Below are 18,748 nucleotides of genomic sequence, written 5' to 3'. Positions count from 1 at the left end.
CACCACGTTGACCCTTTTGTTCAGAGTCCAGACCCTTCAAGTGCCAGCACCCTCTTTGCTTTTTTCCCCTCACACGTCTGTCCTCACAATATCATACGTCATGGCATATCTGGCGTGTGCACACAGGCCAGGGTTAAGGAAATTCTACCCGTGAAAGAAAAAAAAAAAGAAAAAAGAATTATCCTCGGATGGCCACACACATTATAAAGAGGGTGAAATTAGAGAAAAGTGTAGATTCCAACACTGATACTTATACTAACTGGATAGGAGGGGAAGCTAATTTTTTGAAGCCATTTGTCCTCCATCTTTGCTCTCCCATGAGTTCCCGCATGCTGGATCGTAACTAAGATGAACACTTACTGATGAAATGTGATTCCTTTTCTACTTTGATCACGACCGTCGTGGTTTTTTAAAACCGTAAGCAGCACACAATGGCATTTCATAAATACTATGACGATGCTTTCTTCAACACAAATCGTCATTGAAATGACGAAATGGAAATGAACTCAAATCAAGTCGGAATGGAGAAAAATCAAGTATGAAGGTGGAATTTTCGTAGGAAATCTGCATTTCGAAGCAGGTATTTGTATTAACGCAAACGGGATTTCTGTGTTGTGGGAGAAGGAATATGGCGGATGGAGCGCTTCCAGGGGCTTCAGGACCACCCGACCGATTAACGTTGGGCACCCTATCCATTTAGTATAGAGATCAGCGGATTCCAATCCAAGACGTAAAAAGGAAAAGTGAAAGGGACAAGGAATTGTTAAAGAACTAACTTGTCACGTGATCGTCGCAGTCGCAAATTGAGTTTGTACGGCACATGAGACATCTGGATCTGATCGACACGCAATTATGTCATTACGACATATCTGTCAAAAAATGACAACCTCTCCTTCCCTTCAGCCTATCATCGGTATTACAGAATGCATAACCTCATCTGTTCGATGATTCACAAAACAATTCGATAATAAGAGATTTACACAGCCGGCAGCCTCATAATTACTAATACGGCTTTATTTACTGTGCGGAGGTGATCATATGTAGTAACAAGAAAGAGCAATCAGAGATTGCAGACCCTCGCCAGGATGTGTTTTCAGTGGTGTTTAAGGCTTTTGTGTTAAAAACAAATATGGTGGCCGAACCACGTGACCGATGACGGCATCATTATTTTTTTTTTCTGCACCAATTTATCCCTAGATGACGCTCAAGAAATTTCATCTTGATCGGATGAAGTTTTGTACTTGTCGAATTATCACATCATAATGGAAGCACCTATGACATCATCATTAACATATTTTATTCCCCATGAAGTTCTTTACAATGAGCCATGTCAGCTTTTTCTATGCGGCGCTTTCATACATGTAGAGGTGGAAAGTTTTTCCAAGATGGCGCCTATACCACGTGACCTATGACCATGATTATCACCATGACGTCATGAAAACACCCCCCTCCCATTTGGGTGCCCCCCCCCCCCCCCCATGATCTGAAATCCCCCCCCAAAAAAATCAAAGCTTGATCGATTGTGTGATACTGTCTTGTATTAATGTGTCAAGTTTCAGAACAATCAGCCGGATGATAATGGAGGAGCAGCAAAAATAGCAAAAAGTTAAAGGACAGACATCTGGCCATCATAACCCATTTTACAAGTTCATCTCTTCGAGAATCGAAATGAAATGAACTTATAAATAAATCTATCATTAATCAGCGATAATGTTGTTGGATGAGTGAGCAAGATTTAGCAGTACTTATTTTGGTTTTTAGCTCAACTGGACTTTAGTCTGGTGATCTTATGCGATCGAGCAGTGTCTGTAGGTAACTCGGTCAAAGTGAGTGAGTCTGTAAACACTTGTCATTATCGCTTGAACCAAACACACCATTTTGATTAAACTTGGCCACAAGCTTCATATCTGATGCCTAGCGAAGGTGTATTGAACGCACCAAAATCTGCGCTCATTAAGGGAGTTTATGGGGGGCATGGGTTTATGCCTCCCCACCCCCCCAAAAATAACTATTTGCTCTCTTCTCTGAAACTACACACACAATTTCAATGAAACTTGAGCACAACCTTCATCGCCCATGTTGTACCAAAGTTTGTTCGTGGCATTAAAAATATCAGGGTCTGAGGGGATCTGTGGAGGGTTTGAGTGACTGGTGCTCCTGATCCCGGTGAGCTTCAGGACCCCCGGTCCAATTTTTTTGTACAATTAATGTCCACTCCAATTAGTTTGCCTAGACTTGTATCTTAATTCCATTATTGGGGAAAAAACAAGTTTCTTATTTACCTTGATAAAACAAGAACACTAAAATCATCATCAAAATGAAGGATCAGCTCACAAAATATATTTTCGACGACAGCAAGGCTTTACACTAAAGCAGTTGAGAGACAGTTTATAGGAATGAAAATCAACGATTATAAACAACATGAGAAACAAAATATTCATTACAAATAAATGGACATTGTTGTGCGACACCTTTTTGATGCAAATATGCTTATAGCAAAGCACGAATCATTGATCGGGTTTTCTTTAAATAAAATAAACAGACAGATGGATATCAAACCTTACACAACCGTCTGTATTAACAGTAACAATATTTATTACCTATTTTAGATCATTTCGATAAATATTCAAAAGCCCAATCTACTCATCAAAGTGACCGCTAATCCCGTTAAAAGGTACGTATGAAATCCAGGAGGAAGTTTAAAAAAAGAAGAAGAAGCTAACATCACAATTGAATCTCCAAATAGGGTCGGTCAAGAGTAAAATGCATCAAACTAAATGATTCATCCCCGCTATGGCATGTTACAGCAGGGAAAGGCAACGGGGATCTAAAGGAGTAAATATTGATCGACTCCGAACGTGAAAAAGCGGTCATAAGCACATCCAATGTTGATCCTGTCATTCTTTTTATCGCATCAGCATCTCAACGAGACCTCCTTTGAAAACCTCCTTTGAAAATGATAAGGACTGCTCCACCCAAGCTGGGCATCACAGCAAGTTATTAAAAGCTTAGATTTGGCTTTACTTCAATTACCCTCCTCTCCATCCCCACAACCTGTACCCTCACCCCACCAAAGTGAAAGTGCCTAACAGCAAAAGGGAAGCCTGCAATTTGTGAAATGTTGCAACAAACTAAATACATCTTCACAACATACCTGGCAGGACAACTAGTAGCATGTAAGGCTGAAGAAACATCATGGGAGGGGACTTCATTTATTCATGTTGCAAACTTCTACATTTTAATGTGGAGGTTTGTGGGGTTGGGGAGAGTTGGAGAGCGTTCTACATGTTCATATCCTTAAAGTTGGAAACTCAACTCTTACCATGCCAGTTGTCCAGATGCCACAATGACACAGACAAGCTCGCCTTTCTGCTGAACTTCAACTTCGGTACAAACTAGCAGATGCAACCGAGGGGGGCAATAAAAACCAACAGCGGTGCGATTTGAGTATGGCACAAATGGAAGGGTGAAATATCTGGATGAAAGGAGAGAAGTCATTTTGGGGAACTTTAAAAAACAAAAATATAACACAAAATTGTCGGACTTTGAATCCAAAACGTGCATCCCAATGCATTGTGCTACTGCACTCCTTTATATAAAGATATTGACACTTAAAAATATGGAGTGAACTACAACAAAGTTTGGAGAAGTACTATTTATAACTAATGACATACTTTTGGATAGATTTTGAATAAAAAAAATATGTATAGAGGGGAAAAGAGGAAATCATATTACATAAATATTAAAGAGATAGGACCAAAGAGAGGGCAAAACAAACAAAGTTTGGTACTTCAACCACACCAGGTTGGACACACAGGTCAAGGAGATATCATATGTCTGGGTTGAGTCTATCCTTCAGAAAGTTGGGAAGGCCCCGTGGTTGGGATGAGAAGGAGGACATAGTTCTCAAGTTGAGCAACAAGGTGTGGTAAATGGGATTGTCACAAGCTGGGATCGGGAGCTGTGGGGATAATAGAAGTGGGATTAGGGGATGCTGGAGCCGGGCTGGGTGAGGGGATCGTGATAGTGATGGTTTGGGTTGGTGCCATGGTGGGGGTAACGGTGGTCAAATTCACAGACGGAACTGATGCTTGGCCTGGTGAGTTTGACGTGGAAGTAGCAGAAGCTCGGTGCGTGCGGCGGTGGCGGTTGAGGTTTGATGACTGAGAGAAGCCTCGACCGCACGTTTCGCATACAAATGGCCGCTCACCTGTATGGGTGCGCGAGTGGTACAACAAGTGTCCGGCCTGCAGAAAAAAAAAATTTGTGTTCAAAGATGTCTGCACATAATGGTATCCAAAACAGCTACAGGTACTAATGGGTGCACCAAACCTGTGAAAATGCTTTGCCGCAGACAGAGCACACGTACGGGCGCTCTCCAGCATGAATACGCCGATGGATACGGAGTTGACAATTGTGCCGGAAGCTCTGTCCACATACTTCACAACCAAATGGGCGTGCAGTCCCGTCACTCCTATGCACAAGGCAATGCGGAGTCATCAGTTTGGCATCCATGAATCTGTTGAACTTAACTTCAATTTCTTCCAACATTTGAGACATGACTTCCAGTAGATGCAATTGTATGATTTAAGGCACGGGTAAAGGGGAGACAATGGGCAAACCTGTAGTTCTGCCGTAGACGTCCTCCGAATGCGGCTTGAGCCATAGTGGCTGGCTGTACGACGAGCTGTGTGGCTTCTGCAACTTGGGCAACCACAGTAACGCCTTGAACTTCACTCGTTTCCCAAGTGGCTGTGGGTTCTGGGGTGGCAACTGCTGTGTCTGCCTGGCGATGTGTCAGCACTGCATTTAGCAGGCAGAAGACATGTGGAAGAGACATTTGAAATTACACGGAGGTTTGTGAAACATTAGTTATTACAGAATGAAAATAAATAACCCAGTTAGCAGTATACCATCACTCGTCTCCATCTTTACATGACAGTAGCTCTGATCGCCATCTGCTTGTTGAGCCTGGAAAGCCACAGCCACCTCATTTTGTGCAGCTGCGAGTGGAGGGGGGTGCGGAGCGGGGTGTGCGTGTGAGGAAGAACCAGGGTTAAAGAAAAGCGTGCATATCTAAGAGGCACAAGCAGTACGAAGGACTAGATCATTACAACAAAGAGTACAGTATTGCTGCACTTACTTTGTTCCTCAATCCATGCTTCAGTTGTGCCCTCCCTCTTGCCTGAATCATCTGCAGCACAAGGAAGCAGTGTCAGGCCAGTACATTACTTATAAGAGTAAAAAAGGACATTTTAAAACAAAATGAGGTCGAACAAAACGATGACCAAGTTGAAAATGATAGGTGGGTTCGAGCAGCAGTGACATCAAACCAGCGTTGGAGTTTCCTGCACCAGTGCCAGTTGTCATGGAAGCATCCAGTGAACAAAGTCGCTCAGCCGAGAGCGATAGTTCTTGACTTAAGCGACTCATAGTCAGCACCAGCACCTCCACCAATCCTCCCAGCCATGGGCGTGTAGGGCTGCCTGGGTTACTGATGAGTCCACCAGTTGCCCCTCCATCACTCGCACAAAGGGTAACCTGTGCAGTCGGGGAGATGGCTCGCACAAGGCGTCGCAATACAGCATAGAAGGCGAAGGGAAGACGTTGGCGGGCGAGAGTCAAGAGTTCTGCCCGCACCTGGGGAGCAAGTAAAGATGTTTCACTGAATGGTAGTTGTCTGCTGAGGCACAAAACAACTTCAAGAGTTACATTTTTGATGTAGTATAGACAGTACCTGAGCATCCTCAGAGCAGGCGAGCAGCGCGTCGTAGTCACTGATGCCCAGCTCTTGTGCCATGGCTTGAACAAAATTTGCCTGGCCTCCTTGGGCTGCCATCCAGCCCACAAAATCTCCCCGAGGGTCGAGCACCACACAGGCTTCGGCCATCGCGACTGCATAAAAGGAAGGAATTTAGCGATGGAATGATTTTTCCCAAAAAGATAAAACGGTGGGTCTACAGTACAGTATTTCTTCTGCAGTAGCTGCTATTAAATACACAAGAGTACAATTAAATCACAAGGGTATCGAGCAGAATAAAATAGGATTTTGAAAATTATGTATTTGAGTGTAGACAAAATTTGACCTGGATGTTTATCAAATGTAGAGTAGTTGTATGCACACTGCCTTCAGAAAGTATTCACACGGCTTTACTTTTTCACATTTTGTTGAGTTACACCTTGAATTTTAAATGGATTAAAATGAGATTTTTTGTCACAAATCTAGACATAATACTCCATAATGTCAAATTAGATATTTCTGTATTTCATTTTCAATTATTTTGTAATACATTCCTAAAAAACAACACCGATAGTCTAACAACGTCATAGCTAGGCTTGTTTAATACTTTAGTTGAAGAAGATAGTATAACCTGGGTGGGGATACCAGTTAGCAAATAATGTAAGTATCAAAAAATTTTCAATAAAATCCGCATTCCTGTGCCACCTTCAGTCGAACGTCAGGCATTGACAGCAGGTTTGTGAAGGACTTGGACAAAAACGTACCCAGTCTGAATGTTGCTATGTCCAGTCAATGATGAAACTGCAAATGTGGAATCCGCGAATGTCACGGATGGAAACCCTTACATCATTTTCTCATTCTGCTGTAAATTCAATATCTCTATATTTTCATTCCAAATAGCATCATTCATCATTCCAACCACAAATTAATACTGCAATATTAATATATCAAAATATAATGTTAAATCACGATTGTATTGAGATATTATCAAACCAGCGAACCGTCGTCATCTGTTCACTTCCGGATTTGGGAGCAAGGTCCATGTCGATCGCATTTCGAAATCATAATTGTATTGAGGAATTTCTGAAACCTCCTACCAACCTTAGGACACATGCTGGGACCCCAAATCGTTCCACAGAAGGTTATTGTATTTCGTTTTCGTAAAATATGTAACTGTAGTGGTTACTAAATGCTTGTCCCCCTGCCATGTGACTAGATCCTCAGCTCTGATTGGTGAACGTTTTTGAGGGACATACATGCATGCATGCATACATACATACATACATACATACATACATACATACACTCATACACTGGACGGACAGATAAACGTTGTTCCAGACGGCATTGTCCTACAGGCTATGCAGTAAAAATGAAATGAAAATGGAAATGAATGTAGAAGGACGTAGAGGACGGGGAAGACCGAGAAAGACTTGGCTAAAGATGGTCGAAGAAGAAATGCGGGCAAGGGGGTTAACAAGGAGAGATGCAGAAAATAGGGCAAACTGGAGAAGATTGTCATGGGGACCGCAAGGCTAACCCCTGCTCTAGCAGGGAAAATGGCCTTTAAAATGCATGTTGTTGTTTTCTGTATCATCCAAATAATTCAGGATATCTATCATCCAAGTAATTCAGGCTCTTTGTCATCCAAGTAATTCAAGCTATCATCCGAGTAATTCAGGGTATCTATCATCCAAGTAATTCAAGCTATCTATCATCCAAGTAATTCGGGCTATCATCCGAGTAATTCGGGCTATCATCCGAGTAATTCAGGCTATTATCCAAGTAATTCAGGCTGTCTATCATCCAAGTAATTTAGGCAATCATCCAAGTAATTCAGGCAATCATCCAAGTAATTCAGGCTATCATCCAAGTAATTCAGGCTATCATCCAAGTAATTCAGGCAATCATCCAAGTAATTCAGGCAATCATCCAAGTAATTCAGGCAATCATCCAAGTAATTCAGGCTATCATCCAAGTAATTCAGGCTATCATCCAAGTAATTCAGGCCATCATCCAAGTAATTCAGGCTATCATCCAAGTAATTCAGGCTATCATCCAAGTAATTCAGGATATCATCCAAGTAATTCAGGCAATCATCCAAGTAATTCAGGCTATCATCCAAGTAATTCAGGCTATCATCCAAGTAATTCAGGCTATCATCCAAGTAATTCAGGCAATCATCCAAGTAATTCAGGCAATCATCCAAGTAATTCCAGCAATCATCCAAGTAATTCAGGCAATCATCCAAGTAATTCAGGCAATCATCCAAGTAATTCAGGCTATCATCCAAGCAATTCAGGCTATCATCCAAGCAATTCAGGCTATCATCCAAGTAATTCAGGCTATCATCCAAGTAATTCAGGTAATCATCCAAGTAATTCAGGCTATCATCCAAGTAATTCAGGCAATCATCCAAGTAATTCTGCCATCTGCTTGGAAATCAGCCAACATCACCGCTTTGCACAAAAAAGGTGCAAAAACATATCCTAGCAACTACAGACCAATCAGCCTTCTCCCAATTATCAGCAAAGTCATGGAATCCATCATTGCTTCAGATATGAAATCTTTCCTCTTCTCCAATGGCTTGATCTCTGATAATCAATTTGGTTTCAGACCTGGTCACTCTACTCTGGACATGCTGCTTCTGCTTTCTCAACAATGGATGGAGGTCCTCAACGCCAAACAGGAAATTAGAGCTGTCTCCCTTGACATTTCACGTGCCTTCGAAACGGTCTGGCACCCTGCTCTGCTCACCAAACTCTCCTCCTTTGGTATCCATGGAAGTCTCCACGCATGGCTGGCGGACTTCCTCTCTGGTCGTAGTCAACGTGTGGCCCTGAATGGGTTTCTCTCATCTCCTCTTCCTGTTCAGGCTGGAGTTCCCCAAGGTAGTGTTCTGGGCCCTGTGCTTTTTCTGGTCTTCATCAATGATCTCTCTGACTCTCTTGAAAATCCTCTCTTTCTCTTTGCTGATGACTCTACTCTCTGTCGCTCCATTCCTCATCCCTCACATCGGCATTTTGCAGCCTCCTCACTCTCTGCAGACCTGGACAAAATCACAGACTGGGCAAACAAATGGAACATGTCTTTCAATCCTGATAAATCTCACACTCTTACGATGTCTCTACGAAAAGACCGACTGGACAACCCTCCCATCCACTTTCTGAATAATCCTCTCCAAGAAGTTCTGTCACTCAAGCTTTTGGGTCTCACTATTCGCCATGATCTTACCTGGGAAAACCACATTTCAAATCTGGCCTCCAAAGCCAGTCGCCGACTGGGCATCCTCCGTCGTGCGAAGTCCTTCCTTGGCACACCTGAGCTCCTCACCACATACAAGGCTTTCATCCGCAGCTCTATGGAATACTGCTCTCCCCTCTGGTCTGGTGCTCCTGCCTCACACCTAGCTCGTCTTCACGCTGTTGAAACCAAAGCGTTCAGAATCATTGGAATCTCCCGCGATGAAGCTAACTCCAAGGGCCTTTCACTCACTCACCGCAGGCAGGTTGGTGGTCTTTCCGTCTTCTACTGACTCCTCTCTGGCCTTGCCCCCCCCAGCTCTCTCTGGGCTCTGTCCCCCAAATATTCCTACAGGTCGCACAAGATCTGCCTGCAACCCTCTTATGGTTAAACTGCCAAAATCAAGACTTTCTGCTCACCTTCACTCCTCTTTTCTCCCGCCTCTGGAACAAACTCCCTCACTCTCTTCAATCCCACTCCACCCTCCAGGTCTTTAAAACAGCTGTTCACCACCATCTCTTATCCTCCCCCATCCAAAACCTTGATCTTTTATACCCCCGCTAATTTCGGTCCCCTTATGTTTTATACCTCTCCCCCTCCACCCCCCCTTCCCATGCCTCCTCCCCCCCCTTCCCATGCCTCCTCCCCCCAAGCCCTCTCCCTTACACACTTCTCCCTGCTCTCAAATGTTGTGGTTGTGTGCTTCCCCTTCTCTCCCCATCTTGTCTTCCGCTCCCTCTTTTTGTATATTTTGTTTGTCTGGTTGATTTGTTTGTGAAATAAATGTTAGCTCTTTCACGAGCCTCAATTCAGTATACAAAAAAAATTCAGGCTATCATCCAAGTAATTCAGGCAATCATCCAAGTAATTCAGGCTATCATCCAAGTAATTCAGGCTATCATCCAAGTAATTCAGGCTATCATCCAAGTAATTCAGGCAATCAACCAAGTAATTCAGGCAATCAATCATCCAAGTAATTCAAGCTATCTATCATCCAAGTAATTCAGGCTATCATCCAAGTAATTCAGGCAATCATCCAAGTAATTCAGGCAATCATCCAAGTAATTCAGGCAAGCATCCAAGTAATTCAGGCAATCATCCAAGTAATTCAGGCAATCATCCAAGTAATTCAGGCAATCATCCAAGTAATTCAGGCAATCATCCAAGTAATTCGGGCAATCATCCAAGTAATTCGGGCTATCATTAAGTTGTGGTCGTCATAAAGACAAATTGGTTTTCAAAAATATTGATTCTGGGGTTAATGCATAATGTATCCCAGTGTAGGCCAACTGAAGCAGATGTTCTCATCGACTCGACAAAGCAGTGCTTATTTGCCATGTCGAACTATATAGTAATACCCTGACCTATAAAACTAAGTCTAAGGATTGATTTATGCACCATAACGAAGCCGTAATCTTCAGAGAACCCGCTTTTCCTTTGAATATATATATAGTGAATGAAGATACACTAATCACTAATCAGCGAAAACGGAAGTAAATGTTTATTTTATTTCGTTTGATCGCAACGAAGGATACTGGATTAACTGAGCAGATTTTATGAAAATAAAAATATCTATGCAGAGAAAACCCAATCAGGAAAAGAAGAATGATAAAAACTGGACGTAAAATCGAATGAAGTTGGAATGAGACGATGGATAAAAAGAACGACTATTGCGAGCGAGCGAGACCGGCTGCACATCGTTCGTCGTGCAGCTTCGGGGCTGCTCTTCCCGAATTCAAGCTTTTGCCGTCACAGCAGCCATCGGATGAGTCGCTCATGCGAGAAGGATATCCAAAGCTCGATAGAGTATTATATATATATAATATATATTCGTTCGACAAAATTTCGAGAGAGAAACAAACAGGCTTTGAGGCCTACACCGGCCGAGCCTGGGCCTACACCAGTTTACCTAGGCCAAGCAAACCCTCGACTTCCATAATCGGGCTGCTGCACGCCAGTCTCTCCCTCGCTCCGTGTGCTTACTGGATGTCGTGCTGTGCAGCAGCACAATATTTGCACCTCACAAACCTTGAACCAATCGAATAATGTTTCCTTCCCGCGCTGAGCGCTCCTTGCTCGTTCTGCAGTCGCTCGTCCCGCGCACAGCCGGCGATCCGCGAAACCCGATTCGCTCGGTCTTCTTCCTCTTTTTTCCTCTTTCTACCTTATTATTTCGCTTCTTCGGACTCTCCTCTTTATTTTTTACTCTTGTTTTTCTTCTTCCTTTATTCCTTCTTCGTCTTCCTTCACGCTTCTTTCGTGTTACTCATTCGTGTTTCTTTCTACTTATTCCTTATTTCTTCGATTTTAATGCATCCTTTCGTGTTTATGCTTCTCGCTCTATTCTGAGTAACTTGTGATTAAATGACTGTATTTAGACGTGAATACAGCGTTTGTCTTGATTTTTTTTGTATCCTGAAGTAAATGTGAATTAAATTAAATTATTAAGTAAATTATAGTGTAAATGTGACAAATGGTTACTTGTCGCTTTTTTGTGAAGAACAGTGTATCTGAGGCCTGCTTGGAGTCTTAAAGGCAACAAAAGCGGATTCCGGGTCGGAAGATTTAATCGATGCAATCAATAGACAATACACAGTTTCAATTAACAGGCGATGAGACGTTTAAACAAACTTGGTTTGGTCGACAGGTTTGAGGTTGGTTTGGTCGACATACTACCTACGCGTTTTTTAAAAAGAACATGTGGACGAAACAGTAGTCAGGGAAGTGTGACGTCATGCCTTGTAGCCAATCGGCGCTTCGCTGCGGCCTGGTCGTTCGGCTGAGGCGCTTCCATCGCAAAGTAAATACCGTGTTTTGCTATCAAATCGTATTTTTTTTTTTTCCTTGTGTTGCTTTTCTCTTTCGTTCTAGTTTAATTGACATTTGCTTATTCTGTTGTCTCAATTTCCCGCGTTTGACGGCGAACCGTGCCGTATGTAGTGAAGTACAGTAATGTGTAGCGACTGGTTCGATCAACGAATTGATCTGTACTTGTGTTCGCAGCATATCATTATCATCAATGTCACGATACGTTCAAACCATTAGGTTTGCTGTTTCAAAAGCATGACCACTAATTGTCCGGTTAAATGAATGAAACGTCATACTGGTGCTGGACGGTGGTGTGCTCACGGAGGAGCTTGGTGTGTCGCTACAGTGCAGGGCATGCTGTTTGAGAGTGTGCATGCACACCCTGCATTGTTTGACCGTAACACACCCAAACGGCCTGCTCGTGCTTTGAAAACACGTGGCTATATTAAATGTCCAAAAGGCAGTTACTGCAGAACAATCGTGATGATCACTGTCTTGTCTCCGGAAGTGAAGGTAGTCCTTTATGGATGATAGCCTGAATCCCCTGGATTATAGATGGCCTGAATCACCTGGAATGTAGTCTGAATCACCTGGAAGATAGCCTGAATTACATGGATGACAGCCTGAATTACATGGATGACAGCCTGAATTACATGGATGATAGCCTGAATCACTTGGATGATAGCCTGAATCACATGGATGATAGCCTGAATCACTTGGATGATAGCCTGAATTACATGGATGATAGCCTGAATTACATGGATGATAGCCTGAATCAAATCGCATGGATGACAGCCTGAATTACATGGATGATAGCCTGAATTACATGGATGATAGCCTGAATCACTTGGATGATAGCCTGAATCACATGGATGATAGCCTGAATTACTTGGATGACAGCCTGAATTACAGGGATGATAGCCTGAATTACTTGGATGATTACCTGAATCACATGGATGATAGCCTGAATTACATGGATGACAGCCTGAATTACATGGATGATAGCCTGAATCACTTGGATGACAGCCTGAATTACATGGATGAAAGCCTGAATTACATGGATGATAGCCTGAATTACATGGATGATAGCCTGAATTACATGGATGATAGCCAGAATCACTTGGATGATAGCCTGAATCACATGGATGATAGCCTGAATTACTTGGATGACAGCCTGAATTACACGGATGATAGCCTGAATTACTTGGATGATTGCCTGAATCACATGGATGATAGCCTGAATCACTTGGATGACAGCCTGAATTACTTGGATGATAGCCTGAATTACATGGATGATAGCCTGAATCACTTGGATGATAGCCTGAATCACTTGGATGACAGCCTGAATCACTCGGATGATAGCCTGAATTACATGGATGATAGCCTGAATTACATGGATGACAGCCTGAATTACATGGATGACAGCCTGAATTACATGGATGACAGCCTGAATTACATGGATGATAGCCTGAATTACATGGATGATAGCCTGAATCACATGGATGATAGCCTGAATCACTTGGATGACAGCCTGAATTACTCGGATGATAGCCTGAATTACATGGATGATAGCCTGAATCACTTGGATGATAGCCTGAATCACTTGGATGATAGCCTGAATCACTTGGATGATAGCCTGAATCACTTGGATGATAGCCTGAATCACTTGGATGATAGCCTGAATCACATGGATGATAGCCTGAATCACATGGATACAACAGGCATTTTAAAGGCCATTTTCCCTGCAAGAGCGGGGGTTAGCCCTGCGGTCCCCATGACAATCTTCTCCATTTTGCCCTATTTTCTGCATCTCCCCTTGTTAACCCCCTTGCCCGCATTTCTTCTTCGACCATCTTTAGCCAATTCTTTCTCGGTCTTCCCCGTCCTCTACTTCCTTCCACATTCATTTCCATCACTTCTCAACCAGTCACTTTCATCCTTCCTCAACACATGACCAAACCATCTCAAACTGTTTCTCTTCACAGCATCAATCACAGGCTCTATTCCCATCATCTTTCGCAATTCATCATTTGTCTTCCTCTCTCTCAACGATACTCCACACATCCACCGAACCATTCGCATTTCCACCCTTTCCAGCCTTCGTTGCAGCTCTACGTTCATTGTCCATGTCTTGCTCCCATAAATCATAACACTTGTCACACATGCAGCATACACCTTTCCCTTCAGCTTCAACGACACTCGCGTCCTCGTCAGCACGCCACTCAGTTCCCGAAACTTCTTCCATGCACATCTCACTCTAGCAACCGTTGCCGAGTCTGATCCACCTTCTCCATTCAGCATGTCTCCTAGGTAACAAAATGTTTTCACACCTTCCAGCTTCACACCGTCTCCAAGATCCAACTCAACATTTCCTCCATCTGCAGCTCCCTCTGTGCACACCTTACACTTGAATGTAGCTGCCACACTGGTTAATGACCCTCTAAAAGCACGACATTTTTTGATGAACCCACTCAGCGCACATTGTACATTGAATTGAGTTCACTCCGACACCCTTCCTGCACAAAGCACATGGCCACTTCCCAGTTCTTTCCACCTCACCACATGCTTTACCACTTGCCATCACCTTTGTTTTTCTGATATTCACGTTCAAACCTTTCGTCTCCATACATTCCTTCCACTTGTTCATCGTCTCCTTCAGTCCATCCATACTTTCTGCAATCAACACCAGATCATGTGCATACAACAACTCCCACGGTAAACCCTCCTTTACGTTCCGAGCCAGCACCTCCATCACAGCTACAAATAGTAGTGGACTTAGTACCGACCCCTGATGCACTCCCACCTTCACCTCAAACTCACCACTGTTCCCGTCCTTCGTCCTTACAGCTGTGCGCGCTCTTTTGTACATTGCCATCACTACTCTGATCAACCATTCCTCCACTCCTAACTTCCTCAATGCCCATGTCACTACTTCACGTGGAACCCTATCGAATGCTTTCTCCAGATCAACAAACCCAAGAAACAACTTCTTCCTCTTCTCCATGTACTTCTCCTGAATCACATGGATGATAGCCTGAATCACATGGATGATAGCCTGAATCACTTGGATGACAGCCTGAATTACATGGATGAAAGCCTGAATTACATGGATGATAGCCTGAATCACATGGATGATAGCCTGAATCACTTGGATGACAGCCTGAATTACATGGATGATAGCCTGAATTACATGGATGATAGCCTGAATTACATGGATGATAGCCTGAATCACTTGGATGACAGCCTGAATCACATGGATGATAGCCTGAATTACTTGGATGACAGCCTGAATTACACGGATGATAGCCTGAATCACTTGGATGACAGCCTGAATTACTCGGATGATAGCCTGAATCACATGGATGATAGCCTGAATCACATGGATGATAGCCTGAATTACTTGGATGACGGCCTGAATCACTTGGATGATAGCCTGAATCACATGGATGAAAGCCTGAATCACATGGATGAAAGCCTGAATCACATGGATGAAAGCCTGAATCACATGGATGATAGCCTGAATCACATGGATGATAGCCTGAATCACATGGATGATAGCCTGAATTACTTGGATGATAGCCTGAATCACTTGGATGATAGCCTGAATCACATGGATGATAGCCTGAATCACATGGATGATGGCCTGAATCACATGGATGATAGCCTGAATCACTTGGATGATAGCCTGCATCACTTGGATGATAGCCTGAATTACTCGATGACAGCCTGAGTTACTCGGGTGATAGCCTGAATTACATGGATGATAGCCTGAATCACTTGGATGATAGCCTGAATCACTTGGATGATAGCCTGAATCACTTGGATGATAGCCTGAATCACTCGGATGATAGCCTGAATTACTCGGATGATAGCCTGAATCACCTGGAAGATAGCCTGAATTACATGGATGATAGCCTGAATTACATGGATGATAGCCTGAATTACATGGATGATAGCCTGAATTACATGGATGATAGCCTGAATCACTTGGATGATAGCCTGAATTACTTGGATGATAGCCTGAATCACATGGATGAAAGCCTGAATCACATGGATGATAGCCTGAATCACATGGATAAAAAACCACCTTTAGAGGCCATTTTTTTTTTGGCCTTTTTCGGGAACTGTGGTTGTTGTTGTTTTTCGGTCCCCTTTTTGAAGCAATGTTTTACGGCCGGATGCCCTTCCTGACGCCAACCCTTTTTGCCGCCTTTAACGACAAGCAGGGAATTACCAGTGAACTGGTACTCAATTTGCCGACCTCGGAAGGATGACAGGCTGAGTCAACCCCCCTGGCGTTAATTCAGCGATTGACCGGGATTCGAACCCAGGATCCTAGGATCCTAAGCCGGCACCCTAGCCGCTAGCCCAACACCAGGGATGATAGCCTAAATTGATAGCCTAAATGGATGATAGCCTGAATCACATGGATGATAGCCTGAATCACATGGATGATAGCCTGAATCACATGGATGATAGCCTGAATCACTTGGATGATAGCCTGAATCACTTGGATGATAGCCTGAATCACTTGGATGATAGCCTGAATCACTTGGATGATAGCCTGAATCACTTGGATGATAGCCTGAATCACTTGGATGATAGCCTGAATCACTTGGATGATAGCCTGAATCACTTGGATGATAGCCTGAATCACTTGGATGATAGCCTGAATCACTTGGATGATAGCCTGAATCACTTGGATGATAGCCTGAATCACTTGGATGATAGCCTGAATCACTTGGATGATAGCCTGAATCACTTGGATGATAGCCTGAATCACTCGGATGATAGCCTGAATTACATGGATGATAGCCTGAATCACTTGGATGATAGCCTGAATCACTTGGATGATAGCCTGAATCACTTGGATGATAGCCCGAATCACATGGATGATAGCCTGAATCACATGGATGATAGCCTGAATCACTCGGATGATAGCCTGAATTACTCGGATGATAGCCTGAATCACATGGATGATAGCCTGAATCACATGGATGATAGCCTGAATCACTTGGATGATAGCCTGAATCACCTGGATGATAGCCTGAATCACCTGGATGATAGCCTGAATCACCTGGATGATAGCCTGAATCACCTGGAACCTGGATGATGGACTGAATCACCTGGATTGTACATAGCCTGAATCACCTGGATTGTACATAGCCTGAATCACCTGGATTGTACATAGCCTGAATCACCTGGATTGTAGATAGCCTGAATCACCTCGATTGTAGATAGCCTGAATTACCTGGATGATAGATAGCCTGAATTACTTGGATGATAGATTGCCTGAATTACTTGGATGATCGCATGAATTAGGGTTCGGAATTACTTGGATAGCTAAGTTGGGCAGCTACTGATGCTATGGTTGCCAGAGAAGTGAATATCACCAACATGGCAGCACACACGGCATTATGGGATATTCTGAAAACCCTCTGTTGACCATTTCTGATAGCTATTCACCTTAAAAGCATGAAACAACTATAACGGCACTCGGTAGAGCGCTTACCTCCACAAGGCGAAACAGTTTACGTTGTGTATCCCACTCATGGGCTGAATCTGGATTCGGACCTGAACAAAAATCCAATCAGCTTGTTCTTATCACCAAACCAAGTCATCCACCAAGTTTTGTCATAATCCGACCACAACTTTTTGAAATATCATGTTATATATCATTTATGGCCCCATTTTCAATGGTGAAGAATCACTTAAAATTTCAGATCCAGAACCAAATCTTCACCAACATCGAATCGATTCGTCCTTGTCACACACCTAACCTGTCCACCAAGTTTCGTCCGAATCCGTCCATAACTTTGAGATATCCTGCTCACAGACAAACCACCAAACAGGGGAAAATACATAACCTCCATCAATCTTCCGTAATGGACATAAAAAAAAACAAACAACAAAAAGCAAGATTTTGGTGTCATCACCTTTCGAAAAGTGTACAAATATCCAACCGAATGACAGCGGATTGCTTTTGAGGTTTAATAAGAGGATTGTCACAACTTTAGACTAAACTACTGCAATATGTTACTCATTTAGAGGTGATGGCGGAGGGCTGTATGCTGCTTGACCCCCGGGGAGACTTTGCGGGCTGGATGGCAGCCCAAGGAGGCCAGGCGAGTTTTGCTCAAGCCATGGCACGAGAGCTGGGCATCAGTGACTACGACGCGCTGCTTGCCTGCTCTGAGGATGCACAGGTGAGGCATTTGCATTTACTTGATTCTGGAATCCCCGTTAATACATGCTGCAGCTCTTCGCTGTCGTCTTCTTCGTTTACTTTGTTCTTGCACCCTGCTTCCAACTCTTTACTTTTGAGAAACAGAAGTTGTTCAATAAAGAGGTTTAAACAAAGTGAGGAATCTGAAGGAATGGGACAACATTAATTGGCAGTATTAATGGATGACGAACGTTATTGCATGTCCAAGGAATGACAATGCAGTACAGGCATGCGAAGTTTAAAAATGAGACATTTCCACAATATTTCCACCATTGAGGAATGGAAACAAGAATTGTTGTTGTTGGTTTAACATTTGAGATGGCAAGCTGGACATCTTAGGGTCTTGTGTTTGAGTGCCTGTCGTGCTGTTGAAGCAACATGAGGTGGGTTGACTCAGCATGTCATCCTTCTGAGGTCAGCAAAATGAGTACCAGCTTACAGGCAATGGGCACTGCACATCAGCAGCACAGCCACGCTTCCAGAAATGACGCAACCAGCAGCCACAGGCTGCATATGAAACAACAACAACAACAACGTGCCCCTTGTAAGTTATTGAACCTCAGTTATTCATATTCACAAGATGATTTGTAATCTAACGGTTCTTATTGAAATTGACTGCAAAGATGAAAAAAAAAAAAAACCACCTTTAGAGGCCATTTTTCCCCGCAAGCGGGGGTTGGCCTTTTTCGGGAACTGTGGTTGTTGTTGTTTTTCGGTCCCCTTTTTTGAAG

At 43.3% G+C, this 18,748-nt stretch overlaps 3 protein-coding genes across 8 annotated transcripts in view; 1 reads left to right on the top strand and 2 right to left on the bottom strand.

The window, feature by feature from the left end:
• Nucleotides 1-2,318: 2,318 nt before the first annotated feature.
• On the bottom strand, nucleotides 2,319-11,245 carry LOC137421614 (uncharacterized). 5 transcript variants are annotated; one of them, XM_068107840.2, is made up of 8 exons: nucleotides 11,012-11,245; nucleotides 5,738-5,895; nucleotides 5,334-5,640; nucleotides 5,144-5,194; nucleotides 4,914-5,003; nucleotides 4,623-4,803; nucleotides 4,333-4,474; nucleotides 2,319-4,247 (listed from the first exon to the last, which is right to left on the bottom strand). In XM_068107840.2, exons 2-8 carry the CDS (start codon nucleotides 5,888-5,890, stop codon nucleotides 3,942-3,944), a joined length of 1,230 nt encoding a protein of 409 aa, XP_067963941.2. In that variant the 5' UTR covers nucleotides 5,891-5,895; nucleotides 11,012-11,245; the 3' UTR covers nucleotides 2,319-3,941. The 5 variants fall into 5 exon arrangements, with proteins under 5 accessions (XP_067963941.2, XP_078627328.1, XP_078627327.1 ...); XM_078771202.1 differs by having other exon boundaries at nucleotides 5,355-5,640; nucleotides 11,012-11,144; XM_078771201.1 differs by having other exon boundaries at nucleotides 11,003-11,116.
• LOC137421613 (uncharacterized) overlaps nucleotides 11,221-18,748 on the top strand; it is a 19,633-nt gene continuing 12,105 nt past the window's right edge. The window contains exons 1-2 of one of the 2 annotated variants that reach the window (XM_068107839.2): nucleotides 11,221-11,783; nucleotides 17,840-17,997. In XM_068107839.2, the coding sequence (XP_067963940.1) occupies nucleotides 17,845-17,997 (153 nt within the window). In that variant the 5' untranslated portion in view covers nucleotides 11,221-11,783; nucleotides 17,840-17,844. Of the gene's footprint in view, nucleotides 11,784-12,121; nucleotides 12,305-17,839; nucleotides 17,998-18,748 lie in introns of those variants that run through there. The other variant, XM_078771197.1, reaches the window with a different exon arrangement.
• On the bottom strand, nucleotides 12,313-17,344 carry LOC137422338 (uncharacterized). The gene is given in 6 exon segments (XM_078772865.1): nucleotides 12,313-12,561; nucleotides 12,564-13,490; nucleotides 14,814-15,455; nucleotides 15,515-15,867; nucleotides 16,199-16,896; nucleotides 17,304-17,344. Coding segments are annotated over 6 exon segments (2,910 nt in total).

Source organism: Myxine glutinosa, chromosome 2 (genome assembly GCF_964187855.1).
Source record: "Myxine glutinosa chromosome 2, kmMyxGlut1.1, whole genome shotgun sequence".
In the NCBI taxonomy this organism is placed as follows: Eukaryota; Metazoa; Chordata; class Myxini; order Myxiniformes; family Myxinidae; genus Myxine; species Myxine glutinosa.
Note: the sequence above shows the minus strand (reverse complement) of the source record. Positions and strands in the feature narration are given on the sequence as shown.

Excerpts from the sequence above, each read along its gene's own strand:
- LOC137421614 (XM_078771199.1), bottom strand. The coding sequence starts at position 10,920 with ATGGAAGTCGAGGGTTTGCTTGGCCTAG. Across the intron at positions 5,641-5,737 it reads CCTGCTCTGAGGATGCTCAG|GTGCGGGCAGAACTCTTGAC; the intron begins GTACTGTCTATA and ends CTTGCTCCCCAG. Across the intron at positions 5,195-5,333 it reads TGCAGGAAACTCCAACGCTG|ATGATTCAGGCAAGAGGGAG; the intron begins GTTTGATGTCAC and ends CTTGTGCTGCAG.